At 44.7% G+C, this 19,863-nt stretch overlaps 1 protein-coding gene across 1 annotated transcript in view; it reads left to right on the top strand.

The window, feature by feature from the left end:
• LOC134531592 (uncharacterized) overlaps window positions 1–19,863 on the top strand; it is a 102,184-nt gene that overhangs the window by 63,432 nt on the left and 18,889 nt on the right. The window contains exons 2-3 of the mRNA XM_063367318.1: window positions 13,803–14,074; window positions 16,329–16,756. Coding sequence (XP_063223388.1) covers window positions 13,844–14,074; window positions 16,329–16,756 — 659 coding nt within the window. The 5' untranslated portion in view covers window positions 13,803–13,843. The remainder of the gene's footprint in view (window positions 1–13,802; window positions 14,075–16,328; window positions 16,757–19,863) is intronic.

The following is a 19,863-nucleotide window of genomic DNA, read 5'->3' as shown; positions in this document are numbered from 1 at the left end:
TATTTTTTATTGGTTCAGTGGCTTTGTGTTTTGAGCGCATCCATAATAGCGCATCAAATTAGCAATTTTTTTTAAATATTTTAAAACAATAGAAAAAAATCTAGTAATTTTTCTTCAGATCAAGTAGGTAGGTTCCTCCGGGGACGCACCACAACGCCGAAATACACTAACGCCGAAAAATGTAATTGCCGGACTGCCACAAAGGTTAGGTTAAGTTAGGTTAGGTTATATTACGCTAGGTTAGGTTAGGTTAGGTAAGGTTAGGTTTGATTGTGGTATTTCGGCGTTAAGGCACATTTAAGAAACACACACAAATTCATTCAGTTGTTATTTCGGCGTTGTGGTACACAGCAGTTTTCTAGCTGTCGGCGTTGTGGTCAATTTTGACATTCGGCGTTATGGTATTTCGGCGTTGTGGCAACGACCCGGTTCCTCCTGCCGAAGCAGGCGGTAAGTGTTTACGCGCGGAGGCGCAGTGCCGCGGCGAACAGGCGTGGGCTCGTGTGACGTCACCGCGGCTTGTCTGCCCAAACACCGCTGGACCGCGGTGTGGGAGGGGGGGGGGGAGACTGCGAGTCAGACGGATGTCTCGGCGATGATGGAGCGTCACGCTCAGAGGCGAAGAAGGTGGCGGGGTGCGACCCCAGTTCCAGGGTGCGCGCATTCTGGAGAGTCAGGCGAGCTACTCGACATCCTGGGAAAGTCGTGGAAATATCCCAGTGGCTGTCATTTCAGGGTAAACTGCCATGCTCCAGTCTGCAATCACTAGAGACTGGAGAAATTCGTGGTTTCAATGACCTCCAAGATAGCCTCCACTATCCTCTACACACTCGGGCAAATACCAACTGTTCATTGACTGTTGACTTGTGAGTCGTCTCGACTGGGTGGCCTGTGATTCGACACTTCTACGAGTGAGGGTCTCTAATTGGCCCTCATTACTCCAGATTAACAGTGAACCAATGGCAGAAGCAGCACTAAGGTATAATTATTTGAATTGTAGCATTTCACGAATTGAATCCGCGAATTTTTCAGGTCTCTCTAGCAATCACCCAAACAATGAAAGAACTTTTTTTTTTTTTCGGAGGGTGTTTTAGTGGATAGTTATACACACTTTAAATAGTTCATGCAAGAGTCCTTTTGAATTTTTTTTATATAGGAAATTTATATATATATATATATATATATATATATATATATATATATATGGAAAGTCAGGTAAATTTTAAGAAAAACAAGTTTGGTCATGAAAAGGGATATCAGGAGAAGTCAGGGAAATTATATTACAGATTTGTGTGGCCACACTGGTTACGATCTTGACGTTCTCAGTGCGTAACCATGCCACGTCAACGCTTAGACCTGTTCTACTGTGACGCGAAGACGCATACGGATCTCACGGAACAGAGTTTTCTACAATGGCACGCAGACGGAGACAGACGCGTACGTATCAGCTCGGCAATGCCCAGCTCTTCCGTTATACGTTGCTCCGTGCGACCAATAGAAGCCGAGTACTTGTCTGCGGTGGTAGCCATCTTTGTTTACGTTCTTTAGACATTGTTTCAAGTATAAAACTATTTAGTATTCTATTATAACTTTGTCATTATCTTTGAAAGATTTGTGCAATGGGAGTGCATGACTTGATGTAAGCTTTTGGACATACGCCATTGCTAAGCACTTTTTCTGTAGAAGAAAACTAAAAAATACCCAAAAGACAAAAAACACAAATTAAGCAAACATTGCTGTTGTCAACATGATATAAACACCACATAATATTCCATAACAGGAATATGGTCGACAAACAAAGAAAAACAAAGAAAAATGGTGACTTGTGCAGTCCAACGTGCTCTCATCATTTGTGGTTTTTTTTCGTTCTCTTAGTCCATTTTTCTTTGTTTTTCTTTGTTTTTGACCATATTCCTGTTATGGAATATTATGTGGTGTTTATATCCTGTTGACAACAGAATTTTTTTGCTTAATTTGTGTTTTTGTCTTTTGGGTATTTTTTGTTTTCTTCTACCGAAAAAGTGCTTAGCAATGGCGTATGTCCAAAAGCTTACATCAAGTTATAACTTTGTCGTTTATTTTAATGATATACGTAGGGGCAGGCATTTTTCGCGAAAAAAAAAATCGAATGCATATTAAACTGCAACAAGGTATACCCGCACCACCGGATTATTCTTTGTGATTGGCGGCCGTCTGCGAGAGAGGTCGTTGCCTTATTTGACCGAGCCACTCAGGACGCGTTTCCATCCGCGCTGAATTACTGTGATTGATGTGTTGACTGGAGGTGTGTACCTGCAAGAAGCTCGACCAATCCTAAACACAGGCGATGATATACTGTTTTAACTCTCAGCTAGACTGGGAATCTTTTCGCGAAATACAGGGTAATTATAAAGTCCGTGAAACATTTCAAAAAATCGGTACAGTGAATTGGCTAAGAATTATGTAACAAATTATATACCACGTGAAAGAAAAACTCTCAAAGTTTTTTTTTTTTTCGCTAGTTATAAATGTTCTATGTGTCCACCTTGCGTCACACGACACACATCTAATCGATAGTCCAATTCTGCCCATACCCGACCCAGAATATCAGGAATGATGGTAAGAGCAGCTGCTATGATGCCGTATCTCAATTCGTCAAGGTTCTGTGGTAGAGGTGGAACATAAACACTATCCTTGATGTATCCCCACAAGAAAAAATCGCAAGGTGTCAAGTCCGGTGATCGTGGTGGCCACGGGAGTAGCACTTTGTCAGCGGCCAGCGATGTGGCAACGTCTCATTCAGATAATCTCGTACCACATTGTGGTAATGAGGTGGAGCACCATCTTGTTGGAAGATGAAGTCCCTGCTATTAGCTTCAAGTTGTGGCATAAGCCACAATTGCAGCATGTCGAGGTAGGTGATACCAGTGACAGTTCTCTCAGCGAAGAAGAAGGGGCCATAAACTGTCTTGTTTGGCGAATCTCGGACGTGTTCGAGAGTTGCATGTGGATTCTCTGTCCCCCATATGCGTGTGTTGTGTCGGTTGACTCTTCCTGAGAGATGAAAAGTGGCTTTGTCACTGAAGATTAATTTGCTTGCAAAGTCATTGTCTTCAAGACGGTTCTGCATGGCAATGCAGAACTGCAGTCGGAGCAATTTGTCATTGTGGCTGATGGCTTGCAGAAGCTGCAATTTGTACGGCTTCACTCTTAATCGCTTACAAAGAATTTTCCACACTGTTGGCTGAGGGATGTTCAATTCTGCACTAGCCCGATAAGTTGACTTCTTGAGACTCCGCACCATCACGTCCCGTACACAATCCACTGTCTGTTGTGACACGCCTGGCCGACCCGACCGTTTTGCGTCGCACAAACAGCCGTCTTCCTCGAATTTCTTGTACCACTTCATTATGCTATTGTAAACTGGTGGTGTTTTGTTAAACTTGCCACGGAAAGCTCTTTTGACACTCACTACCGATTCGCTACGGGCGTATTAAAGCACACAAAAGGCTTTCTCTGCCTGGTTCGCAGCCATTTTCAGCAACTACATGCACTAGCGCCCCTGTCGATTGTTTTTTAAAATAGCTTTTAGGCGCTACATTCAAAAAAAAACTTTGAGAGTTGATCTTTCACGCGGTATATAATTTGTTACGTTATTCTTTTCCATTTCGCTGTACCGATTTTATGAAATGTTTCACGGACTTTATAATTATCCTGTATGTATGCATGCCCCTATATATACGTAATGATGAATAGATATTTAGTAACCTTGAAATGCTATCTCAGTGGTTTCCATAAGTTCTCGTGCATTGTGGAAGCAGCAGACGCGATAGTGTAATGTCCCGGGAGATGCGTCTCTGTTTACGTGATCCAGCTCGGTTTACGTGCCATTGTAGAACGGGTCTTAGGCAACCTGACCGCAGTACACGACTATACCACTCGGCAGCTGTGGCCGTGTAACGGCGTTCATTCTCTGCAGCCATAAACATGTGCGTGCTGAAGTCAATGTTCACATGTTCACTGGTTTACCTTGCTCTCCGGGTCGTAAGTGCGATTCAGGCAGGTGATCTTTAGGAATTTGTCATTTACTACAAGACACAGCGTGTCGGATAACTCGTGATTAGGGGAAGGTATTTTTTTCGCGGAAAAAAAATATCTGATCGCTCGTTAGACAGAAATAAGGCATGTCCGTGCGTCTGCGCCAGCGATTTCTTCCCTGTGATTGGCGGCCGTCTGCAACAGAAGACATTGATTATTCGACACAGCCATTCAGGACGCATTTGCTTCCGCATTGAATGGCTGTGATTGGTGTGACGGCAATGGACATGCACCTGAAAGAAATCCAGCCAACCACGACACACGGACAATGGTTTTAAAGTTTTTTTTTTTTTCATTTCGCGACAAATATGTGTCCATAAATTGTACAAATATTTTCAATAGACTACAGACTGTCGCCATATAGCAACGTGAATTTGGCATGTGCCTACTATTAACTAGAGGCCGGAAACATTCGAAGATTAATTTCGAGATAGGCTAAAATTCAAATAGTTATAACCCAGTGCTGCTTCCGCTGTTGGCTAACAGCTCATCTGGAGTAACTCTGGACCAATGAGAAACACTTAATCAAATCTGTAACGAATCACAGATACTAAGAGACGTCTCACAAGACAGCAAGCATCCGTTGAGTGGGGAGAGAGATTTTTCCCGAGTATACGTAGAATTGTGGAGTCCATCGTATAGCGGTCATTGAACCCGGGAGTTTATCCTGATGTCACTACTAATAACGCAAACAAATTCCCATAAGGGATCAATTATCAAGAAATGAGTAGAGACCTGCAAAATTCGCGGATTCAATTCGTGAAATGCTACAATTCAAATAATTATACCTTAGTGCTGCTTATACCACTGGTTCACTGTTAATCTGGAGTAATGAGGGCCAATCAGAGACCCTCGCTCGTGGAAGTGTCGAATCACAGGCCACCCAGTCGAGACGACTCACAAGTCAACAGCCAATGAACAGTTGCCATTTGCCCGAGTATGTAGAGTGTAGTAGAGTCTATCCTGGAGGTCACTGAATCCGCGAATTTTGCAGGTCTGTAGAAATGAGCCAGCAGCCGAATGAAACGTGGGAAGAACGTGTATGTAGCACTGTGATTCTAAACGAATCTGCCAAACTTTGGGTTTCTCGTTCGCAGCTGAGGTTCGTGAAGAGTCGGTTGTATAGACTGTCACAAAAATATTGGCTGAAGGGTCACCCCACGTCAAACACCATTCCTCCCGCCAACATTTGTTGAAGGCTCGTTCTACAAGGCCACGGAAATGGAGACGACAGATCTCGGAGATTTTCATTATCGCGTCTGCTGCTTCCACAACTCACGGAACTATAACAAATGGCAACCATTGAGATTGAATTTCAAGGATACGAAATATATATTTAATTTTAAAACATATATATATATATATCAAGATTATATATAGCTTGGACAGAATTATCATATATAATAAAAATTGCTTGTTTGTAAAGTCGGTTTACTGACGATAGTTTAACGTGACAACGTCATAACAAAACATTGATGAAATGATTGCATACTTTTATCAATAAAACTGAATTAAATTTTTTTTTAATTATCACTATTTTGTATGGATACAAAGAAGTAGTGAAATGAAATCTACCATTTAATTGATAAATTTACTTTTATTTGCACTCATTAATTCATATATGCTTATTACTTTAACGAACAGATTATTTTAACTATAGCGTTTATACATGTTTGCTATTTAACTTCTTCCAATCTGTGTTATTCTGTTAAGGATAGGACGATGATAGGAAAAGTAGGAAACGAATATGAGTGTTTCAAGTTGAATGTGCCTCGAAAATGTCAAATCGATGGTTGTTCCAATCGAGTGGAAGAGAGATAGATGCGGCGCAAGCGTACAAATAGCGTAACGGGACAATGAGTCATCCTTTTTCGTGCGTGCAGCCGGCGTTCGTCGATTTATTAGACGTTGTCACGTCAAAAATTAAAGGCCAAAGATAAATAGAACACTATATTCTTGGACTTCAAGCAATATTTAACGTATTTATAACTTAAACAAACATGGCTGCCACCGCAGACAAGTACTCGGCTTCTATTGGTCGCACGGAGCAACGTAAACGGAAGAGCTGGGCATTGCCGAGCTGATACGTACGGTTCCGTCTCCGTCTGCGTGTCATTTTAGAACGGGCTTAAGTGCTGATGTAGCATGGTCACGCACTGAGAACTACCAAGATCGTAGTCGGTGTGTTTCACACAAATCTGCAATACGATTTCCCCTGACTTTTCCTGACATCACTTTTCTTGTTCCGTGCCATCGCAGAACGGGCTTGTGCGATGCCGTAGGGACAGGAAAAATTCGCTGGTTCAATGACCTGTAGGATGAACTCCATAGTTCTACGTACACTCAGTCAAATGTCACCCACTCATTGGCCACTGTCTTGCGAGACGTCCCAACGTAGCAGCCTGTGATTCGATACAGCTTTGGCCGGGTGTTTCTCATTGGCTCAGAGTCATCCAGGTGAGTTGTGAGCCAATAGCAGAGGCGGCACTGAGGTATAACTATTTGTATTTTGGCCTATCGCGAAGTGAACTTGCGAATTTTTCCGGTCTCTAGCGATGCGAGAGTGTCGCCAGGAGCGACCGACAGAACGCGGTGCGTGGTAAGTGCGTCGTCTCTGCCGTCTCTGCTCTCTCAGTCGGCGTGCGTGCGAGACGCTAAGCAGTCTGGTCTGCGTCACGCGGCAGTTTTTCTGCTCCGTGCCGGCTCCACGTGCTGGCAGACAGCTGCCAGATGCGCCTCTGTGCGCGCGCTTGTGGCTTCCAGGCTGCTTGTGAATATGTAGTCACTTCTTGCCTCGCGCACGTCACACTCATGACGATTCGTGGTTCTGTTCTTCAAGGCTCGGTCTCACACGCCATGTTGAATTTTTTTTTCTTCTTTACATTTATTTAAGTGCTAGTTCAAAAAAAATTCAAAGCAGTCGTGAGGACTGCCGACAGAAGTGAAAACCTTTTTATCGCAATTTTTACGAAAAAAATATTATCACACAACAAATTTGTTTTACCACGTAAGTAAATTACTATGAAATACGCATTGCATAGTAATTGTAGATATTAAAAAAATAAATGATGTTCTTAATTTTTAGATTATATTGCTATAAACACTCCGTTTTCTTCGTTATTTAAACTATATATCTATATGAGAATATTAATATGTTTTATACTTACTTTTTACTGCACAGTAATCGTATACTTAAGATTTAAAAGCGCAATAAGTAGAGACCGGAAAAATTCGCGGATTAATTTCGTGATAGGCTGAAATCCAAACACGTGTACAATTCTGCTGGTTTTGCTATTGGCTCGGAGATAACTTGAGCTCTCTGGGCCAATGAGAATTATCGATCAAAGAATCATCGAATCACAAGCTACCAAGTGGAGGCGCCTCACAAGTTAGCACCCAATGAACACGCATGTTTTCTTGAAAAATGCAGAGGATAATGGAGGCTATCCTAGAGGTAATTGAATTCGCGAATTTTTCCTGTCTCTAGCAATAAATAGAGACCTGTAAAATTCGCGATTTCAAATCCCTCAAGGATAGACTCCATGATCCTCTATGCGCTCGCGCAAATTACATCTGCTGATTGGTTACCGACTCGTAATACCTGTTGACTGGAATGATCGTGATTCGCTAATTTTTCTTTTAAAGATTTTTCATTGGCCCAGAGTCCTTCAGATAAACTGTGACCCAATCACTGAAGCAAAATAATGTCAAACGTATTTGGACTCTATCCTATCGCGAAATGAATCCGCGAATTTTACAGGTCTCTAGCAATAAGTTATACTCATAGGAACATATATAGTTTTATCGTTTACACGTCACGTGACCATGTCGATGACGACTTACATGAATTTACTCCCTGTCCAAACCTTCCCATAGACGTTTTCACTTAAAAAAAATTTTTTTAGCTCGATATTTCCTTAGCATTTGTTGTTCTGCCACAAAAATTTAAAAAAGATATTCACTTAATGTAATATCGTGGGCAGGGACACAAATCTGTAGTGTTCGCAAAGGGGTCCCGCGGAAATTTCCAGGGGTTAAGCGACGAGTCATCTCAGGATACGTTGCTTGTGTGTTGTATAGCCTACTGCCTATATGTTAGCCTGCATGCTTGCAATAAGCAGGAAACTTTAAATATACACAGAAAGGTTTCCAAGAGACATCATATTGATATCAAACCCGTTTCACAGCCACTTCACGCTTTTACAAGAGCTTGTAGCCCCCCCGCCCTCAGTGAGGGGCATCTTAGTTCCGGGAGGGGTAAAGCCCCCCTGCTGCCCCCTTCCGGGATCTACACCTGTGATCATCGGTGTGAAAAGACGCGCTAGTTATGTTAATTGTGAAGAATTGCTTGCACTCCCTTTTACACCCCTGATTAGAGACCTGCAAAATTCGTGGATTCATTCGGTGATAGGCTAGAATTCAAACACATATACCTCTTAGATAATTTTGCTATTGGCTTACTGTTCATCTGGACGAATCTCAACCAGTTATAAACCCTCATCCAAAGAAGGATCGAATCACACACAAACCAGCTGAGACGACTTACAAGTCGGCAGCCAATGAACTTGCGTTATTTGCCCGAGTGTACGTGGGTATGTGCATTCTATCCTGAAGACCATCGAAACCGCGAATTTTGCAGGTCTCTCTACCCATGATATTACAGAGTGAATATCTGTTGGAAATATTTGTTTGGATAGAAAATCAAATGCAAGGGAGATATCGAGTTAAATTTCTTGAAACAGATTTCTGTTCATTTCATGGGATTATAACATTGGACACTTTTAATGTTTAGGCAAAAAACATACATAGGATTTTTGTTCTGCTCTTTAGCGGAGTGCCATTTATAGCACGAAAATAAAGAAGTCTGGGTATTAAAAAAAACTAATGTATTTATTGCATAGTAGGAAAAAACTAAAACTTGATGCTTACACATAAAAAAAACACTCCAGCCAATAGTTGTGTCTGGTGTGCGTGTGAGCAAGCTGACTGGGTGTTGAACTCGGTAACTCGGATCGCTTCGGAGAAGAGAGTGGTGGGGGTGGCGGGTAACGTAACGCCAAGTACCGACTGTACGTCGAAGGTAACGCGATACTACGAGACTCAAGGACAGAGACAGATAGAGGCTACGGAACACCGCTATCTCGCGCGGCGGACATACCGCAGAACAAAGAGGGAAATAAAGAAGTGCGACTCTTACAGTGGAAACTGAAACCATGTTTCACGCGACATGTGACGCTATCTGTTGGGCCGGCCCATAACTACCAGCAAATAAAAAATCGGAATAGAGGTTCGAGTGGGGTCTGTTTACAAAAAAGCATTTAGTAATTCGCTGAAGTCCGGAAAGTAGTTTTGATTCCGGATTAAGTTTTTTGACTGTATTTTTAGGAAAGTGAAAAAGGGCCAAAAAAGGCGTCTTTTAAAATAATTTTTAGACATAAACAAATCGGTAAGTAAATATACTTGAAAGCACTTACGGGACTTGCATTACACATTTATATGCCGTATAATGTTACGGTCACCGCTCGGATTCCACAGTTGTCCTATGAACGACGTGAAGAGTGCGCTCCAGTTCAGAGCCTTGCGCTTAGAGGCGACACCGCAATCAAAAAACACCAGCGAGCGTCGCACATATCATCCCGCCTGGGACGCACCACAACGCCGAAATACATTAACCCCGAAAAATGGCATTGCAGGACTGTCACAAAGGTATAGGTTAGGTAAGGTTAGCACACAAATTCATTCAGTTGTTTTTCATTTTGCTCATTTGGCCCCCCTCACCGCAGCAACATTTTTCGGCGTTACTGTATTTCGGCGTTGTGGTACACAGCAGTTTTCTAGCTGTAGGCGTTGCGGTCAATTTGGCATTCGGCGTTATTGTACGTTCGGCGTTGTGGTAACGACCCGTCCCGCCTCGCAGACACGAATACGTCCCTGACCAGGCCCCTTGAACTGAAGCAATCCGCGCATTGTGTAACCGTGCTGGGTGAACAGTGACCTTCCCGCCGCGCGGGCTTCTCCGGACGGGTGAGATGCGACCAGCGACGTGCAGATCCGTCGGGAATGATGCATTCAAATGAATCGCAAGCAAGGTCACGTCGGGGAGTAAGAAACAGGAAGGTTGATGGGATTCGCCTCTGCCCAAGGGGTTTTGGTGACAGAAAAAATATCGCAGGACCGGAAAAATTAGCCGGTTCAATGACCTCCAGGATAGACTCTACTACACTCTACACACTCGGGCAAATGCAAACTGTTCATTGGCTGTTGACTTGTGAGTCGTCTGGACTGGGCAGCCTGTGATTCGACACTTCTACGAGTGAGGGTCTCTAATTAGCCCTCATTACTCCAGATTAACAGTGGACCAATGGCAGAAGCAGCACTAAGGTATAATTATTTGAAATTAGCATTTCACGAATTGAATCCGCGAATTTTTCAGGTCTCTATTTATAGTTCATACATGCAAGTTTCTACTAAATAACTTGTAGCAGACGCAAGAAAAAAATCTACAGTGTTTATTGGTGTTTTTGGAAGAGACGATCTCTCTGCGTTGTTCAGGTACCTATGTCAAAAAGTGCATAACCTTTGGCAGAGAAAAAAGCAGTAAACAATTGAATGGTGCATCGTGCTTATGCAAATTGTAACTATGCCAAGGCGCATGTTGTCTTGCTGTGGAGAATAGCGTAGTGTGTAAATGTCCATGTGTTTTCTTGTTTAGACAACTGTCTACCATATGTGTGTGTGTGTGCGTGTGTGTGACATTTTAGAATAAGTGGATTGATATATTGGATGTGGAGGATATTTATTGTTATTATTTTATTTGAACTCGCAAGATTTGTATGACACCTTAAGGAAAATGAGGGGGGGATTTCAACCTCTTTCGTGGGGTAGTGTTCATGGGGCCAAGCAGTTTATAAACAATAACACAATGAAAACAGTAAGTTTGCGAGGATTAATTACACATGTTGTCTTAAACCGTAGCACCTTGCTCCTTGTTGTACTTATTTTTGTTCATTTCGTAAAAGACAGGGGAGCAGCTGTCCACCCCCAACCCCTCCCTCCTTCCACCTGCATACGCCCATGGGCCATGACCTGTGGTAAGGAACGAGTCCAGCATATCTGAGCCCAGGGTTTCCTTGCGTCTATGGAGGTTTTACCTGGGGCCCAACTTGGCTAGTTGTAGTCTAGAGTATGTATCGGGGAGTTAGTCATGGCTTGAATCATTTCCACGGCACGATGCGTGCTGCCCTTCCTGCATGGTTGAAACCCATATGTGATGAGTAGGGACAGGAAAAATTCGCGGGTTCAATGACCGATAGGATGAACTCCATAGTTCTACGTACACTCGGTCAAATGTCACCCACTCATTGGCTGCTGTCTTGCGAGACGTCCCAACGTAGCAGCCTGTGATTCTATAAAGCCTTAGGTTGGGTGTTTCTCATTGGCCCAGAGACATCCAGGTGAGTTGTGAGCCAATAGCAGAGGTAGCACTGATGTATAACTATTTTTATTTTAGCCTATCGCGAAATGAACTCGCGAATTTTTCCGGTCTCTAGTTATGAGGCCTCTCCCAGTTCAATACACTTGGTAGGGCAGGCTCCAGTAATAGTAATATGAAATGTTTGTCATTAAACTGTACTATTCGTTACATAACGTAAACGTCATGTATTAGAATTTAATGAAGCTAAACTGTTCGTTATTGTTGAAGTGAAACTTCTTTGGGCGCGATGAGAGTGAAATTTCTAGGCCGAATTTTAATGCAACGTTTTCGTGAAACGTTGTGAAACGTTTCTGACGCGAAAAGGACAGAAAATAAATAGGTACTTGGCCAAAGAGATGTAAAGAGAGCACTGTGCTATATACGTATCTGAGCTCGTTTTCGTTCTCCTCTTTGTGCGATGATTCGTCCCCCTCCCAACAAAAAATAGAACTGAGAGTGATAGATTAACGAAAGAATAAGACAGATTGTGCGCATGCGCTTGTTTCAGAAAAAAATAGATATAGGTATCTTATGCAGTCAGCTGTTAATGCCTTGAATTTTATATTTGCTACCAGAGCGCTCACGTTCCTCCTTGTTCAACCAGCAGCGCAGAGAGCGCTGTCGAGACAGTCCCTGCATTTCATTTTTCGTTCAGAGATTTGGCGTGTTCCAAATGGCAGAATTGTTTAAAGAAACAGTAATGCGCACAGTGTTTCTTTATGGTGTATTTCAACAGTGAGTAATAGTTATTGTTAATTGATCGTTATTGGTTGAGAAATAATCATTGATATCCTGAGCAGTTATTTTGAAGTGAGTAATAAATTCATATTTATTAATTTATTTTAATTTTAGTCGAATTTCTAATAAATACAAATAAAAAGGTTAGTATACTTAAATACTTGAAAACGAAATGAAAGCCAAAAAAATCCTGCCTTGTGTTACTTTAAGAAAGACACAATTTGTGATAAGATGGACCATTGTTGTTAAAGCGGTTGAATTTTAAAAAAAAATCATAATTTACTTACCGTGTACTCTGTTAAAAATCCGTTCTGTTTTATTGTAAAAACTAAATTAGTATTTACATCTTTCGTCTGAAATAATTTTTTATACGACCAACCATTACTGCAACATTGTCAAAACTATACTCAATACGCCCCTCCGTTAATACAGCATTCTATAAATTCTGAACTAATAATGTTTCTAAAATTACTTTTTTTTAGTTATTATGTATTTTTGTTGTTATGTACCTTCTCTTTTTGGCTTAAATAACTACGATTATTCGTATGCGCCCCGTTGGTTAAAAATATGGGCTCAAAGAAACGTAGGTAAAAGAGCTTGCTGGGAGTTATTTTTACTAGCATAATACCATGTTGTAAGCATCAGTACCAGTAAATTGTATGATTTTCCCATTAATTAACCATGTTCGCAGGCTTTCACGGCCATTGTCTGAAGTAGCTTGGCTTCTGGGTTGTAGCCTTGTCCTTGGTGAAATAATTCACCGATGTTTCGGTCGACATTGCAGTCGCCATCATCAGGGAGCAGTTACCTCCAGTTAGCCAAGGACGCAGCTACAACCCAGAAGCTAAGCTACTTCAGACAACGGCCGTGAAAACCTGCGAGCATTATTCCCATCATTAGAGACCTGAAAAATTCGCGGATTCATTTCACGATAGGCTAGAATCCAAAAAGGTTGCAATTTTCCTGCTTCGGCGATTGGGCCACAACATATCTGAAGGACTTTGGGCCAATGAAAAAATGTAAACAAAAGAAGTAGCGAATAACAAGCATCCCAGTTAACAGGTGCAGCAGCTCAATAGCCAATGAGCTGATGCAATTCGCCCGAGTGCATAGAGGATCATGGAGTCCATCCTATAGGTCACTGAAATCGCGAATTTTTCCGGTCTCTACGCCATTAGTTGTTTCACGTGTTTCAGTTAACAATTGGGACACCTGTATTTCGCGAATACATTTCGTGTCTAAGTACATCGCAAAACACCGTAGTTTTTTTTCTTGTAGTTAATGGCTGTGGTCGGCGAGAGGTGTTTTCCCGCACTTGACGGGGCCAATGGGAATGTGGATACCGTACTGCTGCACGCACACGTTTCGCCATCACTCTAAGAAAAAAGCTACAGTGTTTTGTGACATACCTTGACACGAAATGTGTTCGCGAAATACAGGTGTTTCAGCCATCGTGTGTGTTTGTAGTGGTTGAAAGTGAGGTGAAGTGACGCGGAGTGACGGCGTGTCGCAGGTCCGCCGGGCCGCAGCCATGCGCCCGCGCGGCCGCCCGCCATGCTGAAGCACATGCTGAGCCCGCCCCCGCCGCCGCCCCCGGGCGCCATGAACGGCGGGCTGGCGCTGGCGCGGCCCGGCGCCTTCAGTCCCTCGCACCAGCGGCACGCGCTCAACGTGTCCACGCTCAGCACGTCCAAGCACTCGCTCGGCAACTCGTCCGGCGTCAGCCCCGGCGGCGGCGGCAGCGGAGGCAGCGCCGTCCTGCCCTCTAGCGGCCCCGTCGTGCAGGTACTGTAGTCTCCGAGCCCCTGGAGTCGGTGCGTAGCCTCCGCGGAGGAAGCATCCGACGCCATTTTGTTTTTGCTCTCACCGGGTTACAACCGAGGACTGCATGACCTGTTTTTTTTATTTAAATTTTTTTCTGATGAAGATTAACTGATTTTCCAAGATGGCAGACGAGACGTCATAATCCAAGATGGTGGACTTGACGTCATCCAAGATGGCGTCCGGGATCTCAGCGGCTTAGGGTTTATTTTGTCGATGGGTAATTTTTAAGCGGCTTTCGAATAAATTTCCAACCTCTGAATTTTTTTTTGGAATAAAACGGGTAATTTCTCCCTCAAAGCGGTAATTTTCACCTCGAAAAATGGATTTTTATTTGGCTGAAATGGTTTTTTTTAAAAAAACTGGAAATTGCAGAAAATTTTTGACGAAGTGTGGAAAATTTTGGAGTAATTTTTTGGCAAATTTCGGGACATTTTGAAGGTTAGTGTCTAAAGTCAAGTTCATCTAATATGGCCGCCGTGGCGTCACACTCCAAGAAGCGGACCGTCTCAGTAGTATTTGTTGGCCGGTCCGAGCCTAGGAGTCAGTAGACGGAGCCTGTCGAGACGACCGTCATCGTGGATTATGACGTCACAGTGGCCATATTTGATGACCTTGACCTTAAAATTGTCCAAAAATTACCGAAAAGACTTAAAATACGCCAAAAATTCGCCAAAATCTGCACAAATTTCCAGTCTTTAGAGGCAAAAATCAGCAAAAATGTTTCAATCATATCAGGAAGAAATTTCCTATTTTGAGGGGAAAATTCTGTGTGACATCATCGTTGTAATTAGCATTGTGGCCATCTTGAAAATTCATAGTTTTATGTTAGAAAATCGGGACACCCATTAAAATTAATAAAAAAATATTAGTTAAATTTTAATAAAAAATTCTACCATAGTAGATTGTGACATCTTGTCCGCCATCTTGAAAATTGGTAATTTACTTGCTGAAAAGCAGGAAAAAAATTTAAATTAATAAAAAATTATAAAATTCTTATTAAATCATTCTGCCATCTTGGATTATGATATCACGTCCGCTACTATTGAAATTAAAGCATCGTGTCCGCCATATTGAAAATCTGTAATTATTTAGCTAGAAATTCGGGAAATATTTCATTTATAAAAAATAATATAAATACAATTTCAACAAAATTTTAATATAAAATTCACATGTCATTGAGCTTGGATCCTCAGTTTGAACCTGGTGAAAGCAATTATAAAAATTGTGACAGGTGTCTAGGTATATATATCACCAGCTAGTATAAAATCACTTCCGCCATCTCGTTTTCTAATGGCCGCCATATTGTTTTCGTCTGCTAGAGGGCGTTACTACCATGTTAGTTTAAATTCACCCACTAGACTTCGGCAATTAGTTATTTCCAGGATGCCCGCCATCTTGACATTTCAACGCCATCTTGGAAATATGTATTTATTTAACTAGAAATTCTGTGAAAATTCCAAAATATATCAACAAAATCAGCAATTATGTAATCAATTTGATCTATTGCAGTACTTGAGTTGATCCTTGCTCCTTCCAAAAAACAAAAATATTTTTTTTTTTTAGTAAATGGCTCTCATTTAATCAAATAGGTTTGAAAATCCTAAAAGCAGCTTAAGTTCCTAGTCTACCAGCCTCCAGTAAGCCAATGATGACATTATTGGCTGCCATCTTGGGAATTCGGAATAATTAACCTAGGAATTAAGAAAATTTTCTGAAAATTATTTTTAAAAAAAAGTGTCTATTATTGTAATATATTGACTCAATGGTTTTGATTCTCGGCCAGTAATAAGAATAAAATCTTAAAGTAGATTTATAATTCTGTTTCCCGTTAACCTTTCACTCCATGACTAAACTCTATACGAGATGTATGTCCGATGACATGTCACTATAGACTGGAAAAATTCGCTGGTTCAATGACCTCCAGGATAGACTCCACTATCCTCTACACACTCGGGCAAATGCCAACTGTTCATTGGCTGTTGACTTGTGAGTCGTCTCGACTGGGCAGCCTGTGATTCGACACTTCTACGAGTGAGGGTCTCTAATTGGCCCTCATTACTCCAGATTAACAGTGAACCAATGGCAGGAGCAGCACTAAGGTATAATTATTTGAACTGTAGCATTTCACGAATTGAACTCGCGAATTTTTCCGGTCTCTAACCATTACTATTCACTCTTTGCGAGACGTGGTGGTGATGGTGAGGGTGGTGCGCAGATGGTGACGCCGCCGCCCAAGATGGCGAACGGCGGCCTGCACATCCCGCGGGGCCGCGCCGCCAGCCTCAGCGCCGGCTCCGCGCTCATCCCGGCGCACGTGTCGCGCTTCATGACGCGCTCCAAGGAGGCGGGCATCAAGGAGATGCTCACCTCGCTGGGGCTGCTGTGCCTGGTGTCGCTGCTGCTGGCGCTGCTGTCGCTCATCTTCCTGCTGCGCATCTCGCCCATGGCGGCCGCCGACGTGCGCGACCTGCTGCGCGCCGAGCAGCTCACCGTCATCTCCGCCGAGGAGTACGTCGTCGTGTACGAGGTCACGCTCGCCCTGTGCGCGCTCACCCTGTCGCTGAACCTGTGCTGCCTGCTGGTGTGCGCCATCCAGTTCCTGTTCGCCGTCAAGCTCGTCAAGTCCCTGCAGGGCGGCGAGAGGTGCGTAACTCCTAGCCTCCGGTCACTGTCCTGTACCCGTGCCGCCGTCCAGTTCCTGTTCGCCGTCAAGCTCGTCAAGTCCCTGCAGGGCGGCGAGAGGTGCGTGTCTCCTAGCCTCCTGTTACTGTCCTGGACCCATGCCGCCGTCCAGTTCCTGTTCGCCGTCAAGCTCGTCAAGTCCCTGCAGGGCGGCGAGAGGTGCGTGTCTCCTAGCCTCCTGTTACTGTCCTGTACCCGTGCCGCCGTCCAGTTCCTGTTCGCCGTCAAGCTCGTCAAGTCCCTGCAGGGCGGCGAGAGGTGCGTGTCTCCTAGCCTCCTGTTACTGTCCTGTACCCGTGCCGCCGTCCAGTTCCTGTTCGCCGTCAAGCTCGTCAAGTCCCTGCAGGGCGGCGAGAGGTGCGTGTCTCCTAGCCTCCGGTCACTGTCCTGGACCCGTGCCGCCGTCCAGTTCCTGTTCGCCGTCAAGCTCGTCAAGTCCCTGCAGGGCGGCGAGAGGTGCGTGTCTCCTAGCCTCCGGTCACTGTCCTGTACCCGTGCCGCCGTCCAGTTCCTGTTCGCCGTCAAGCTCGTCAAGTCCCTGCAGGGCGGTGAGAGGTGCGTGTCTCCTAGCCTCCTGTTACTGTCCTGGACCCATGCCGCCGTCCAGTTCCTGTTCGCCGTCAAGCTCGTCAAGTCCCTGCAGGGCGGCGAGAGGTGCGTGTCTCCTAGCCTCCTGTTACTGTCCTGTACCCGTGCCGCCGTCCAGTTCCTGTTCGCCGTCAAGCTCGTCAAGTCCCTGCAGGGCGGCGAGAGGTGCGTGTCTCCTAGCCTCCAGTCGCTGTCCTCCTGGGGTTTCTTCAGCACCGTGTCTACTCTCTGCGGGGCCCTGGGCTTTAAACTTTTATAGAGGCCCTACCCTGGAATATTTTAGATGTATATTGTTACGAAACGTGAGCAGGGCCGCGGCGCGCGCAGGATCGGAGGTGGCTGCAGGTTCGGGGCTGGCTGGCGGCCCCGTACGGCCACTGACGTCAAGTGGCCGCCGCAACGTGAGACGTGTCGCGCGCGCCTGGTGGATTACGAGGGTCGCCGCTTCCCCCCACTCTTTTTCTCCGCTCCCCGTGTGACGCTCTGCCTTTGACACGTGAACCTGACACCTGTCACCTGGCAGCTGGGGAGTTCCGTGCGCCGCCATGCGAGCTGTCGATGCCTTTCTAGAGATTTATGGCGTCGGGTCGGCGCTGGATGACGCGACTGGCCCCTATCCGCGTTCGCGCATTCTAGAAGTGGCGCTTGGGTCTATATAAACCCAGGACGCTGGCCTCGGAGTGCAGTGGAGAGTTCAGTCGGTAGTTTTCCCGCGGCGGAGTTTCCGGGAGATAGTGTCGCGGGCGCGGCGGTGTCCCGAGTGAAGTACCGAGCGAAGCTTCGAGCGGACCTCGGCGAAGGGAAGTGCGACGGCGTAGTCCCGCGACGGAGGTCCACGAGGGGTGCCGCGGCGAGAGTTGCGCCAGAGGTGCGGCCCAGCGAGGTGTGCGGTGTGTGTAAGAACCGAGTGACAGGGGAAGATACATTTTTAAGTGTAATTGATTATTAGGCATTTTTAGAAGATTATTTGTTAGTGATGTAGCTAAATATTGGCAATCAATTAAACTGTGTACTAAAATCTTAAATTGGGCTATCCATTTATGAACCCAGTAGTTTTCCCACGACTGTTTATTTATTTCATTTTAATAATTCGTAACATTCGGGACCTACATTTCGAGTATGGTTTTGCCAATTTATCTTACGATATTGTGATATTATTTTCGGATTAAGAATCGTCCGGTCAATTTTATAAAATCTTAGTACATAATTTTCCTTTTCCCGTTAGTGTCCATATTTGAACAGATCACCTGACTGAATACACCGGCGCAGGGCGTGGACAGTTGCGGGCCGGGCAGTTGTCCTCCGTGGGGGTTTATTCTAAGTTTCAAGCGTTTTCTATCGGAACATTTCGATATCGATTCCGACATATAGCTCTTTGGCCGATCGGCAACACACGGTTCCGAACGATCGTAATCGAAAGGTACTGAAATTGCTATTCTAAGCGCGGTATCGTTACGAGGCCTAACTATCTCGGCAAAGTTCGGGTTACGATTTCCCCCTCTACAATTTTTCTGGCAGCGAAGATGAGATTTGAAAACTGCAACATAACAACAAAAAACACTTCATATTTCTAACAAATTTATAAATAATAACACAGAGTTTATAAGACAATATACTTTCCAGATGTTTCAATGTTGATAAAAGTATTTATAAAAATCTTAAGTAATTTTAAAAGTGCTCGAGCAAGCGAAAACATTATTATTTCTTAAATTATTTTCACGGGATATTTGGTGTGAAATGTTTAGAGTTGTTTGCACGTGGTCGGTCATTGTATTGTTACGATCGCGCTTGGCTGCAGTGCTTGGCGTCGCCGCGCTCGTTCGGCCTGTCTGCGCCCCCCTTCCACCCGCATCCTCTCCCTGGTATCTCGTGTCATACTATCTCGCGACATCCTGACCGTCGCAGCGCGCACCTGCCTCAGATCGAGTTACTTAAAAGAGGCCGTACTGCGGAATAAAAGGACTTAGACATGTTTATCGGCGCGTTTTGTGGGAACCCGATGCTTGTTGAGTTTATCGGCGTTCTTTGAGCAGCCGCCGCGTCCTTCGAGGACTCGACGCGTTTCTGGGCATTTCGACGGCGAAGGTCGCGCGATATCTCGGAGACATGCCCGATTGTTCTGGACGGGAACCCAAGGGCTATATAAGGAGGTTGGGCCGACCTTCGAGAGGAGTTCAGTGGGGAGTTCTCCCACGGCGGAGTTTCCGGGTGATAGTGCCGCGGGTGCGGCAGAGTGGCGAAGTCCTTGGACGAAGGTTCCAGGGCAGGGAGTGAGTGAGTTCAGTGGAGTCGGGAGTTTCCGGGCGATAGAATCGCGGGTGCGGCAGAGTGGCGAAGTCCTTGGTCGAAGGTTCCAGGGCAGAGAGTCTGAGTGAGTGAGTGGAGTCGGGAGTTCTCCCGCGGCGTAGTTTCTGAGCGATAGTGCCGCAGGTGCGGCAGAGTGGCGAAGTCCTTGGACGAAGGTTCCAGGGCAGGGAGTG

This window comes from Bacillus rossius, chromosome 1 (assembly GCF_032445375.1).
Source record: "Bacillus rossius redtenbacheri isolate Brsri chromosome 1, Brsri_v3, whole genome shotgun sequence".
NCBI lineage: Eukaryota > Metazoa > Arthropoda > Insecta > Phasmatodea > Bacillidae > Bacillus > Bacillus rossius.
The sequence above is the reverse complement of the archived record's forward strand: the minus strand, read 5'-3'. Positions and strand labels throughout refer to the sequence as shown.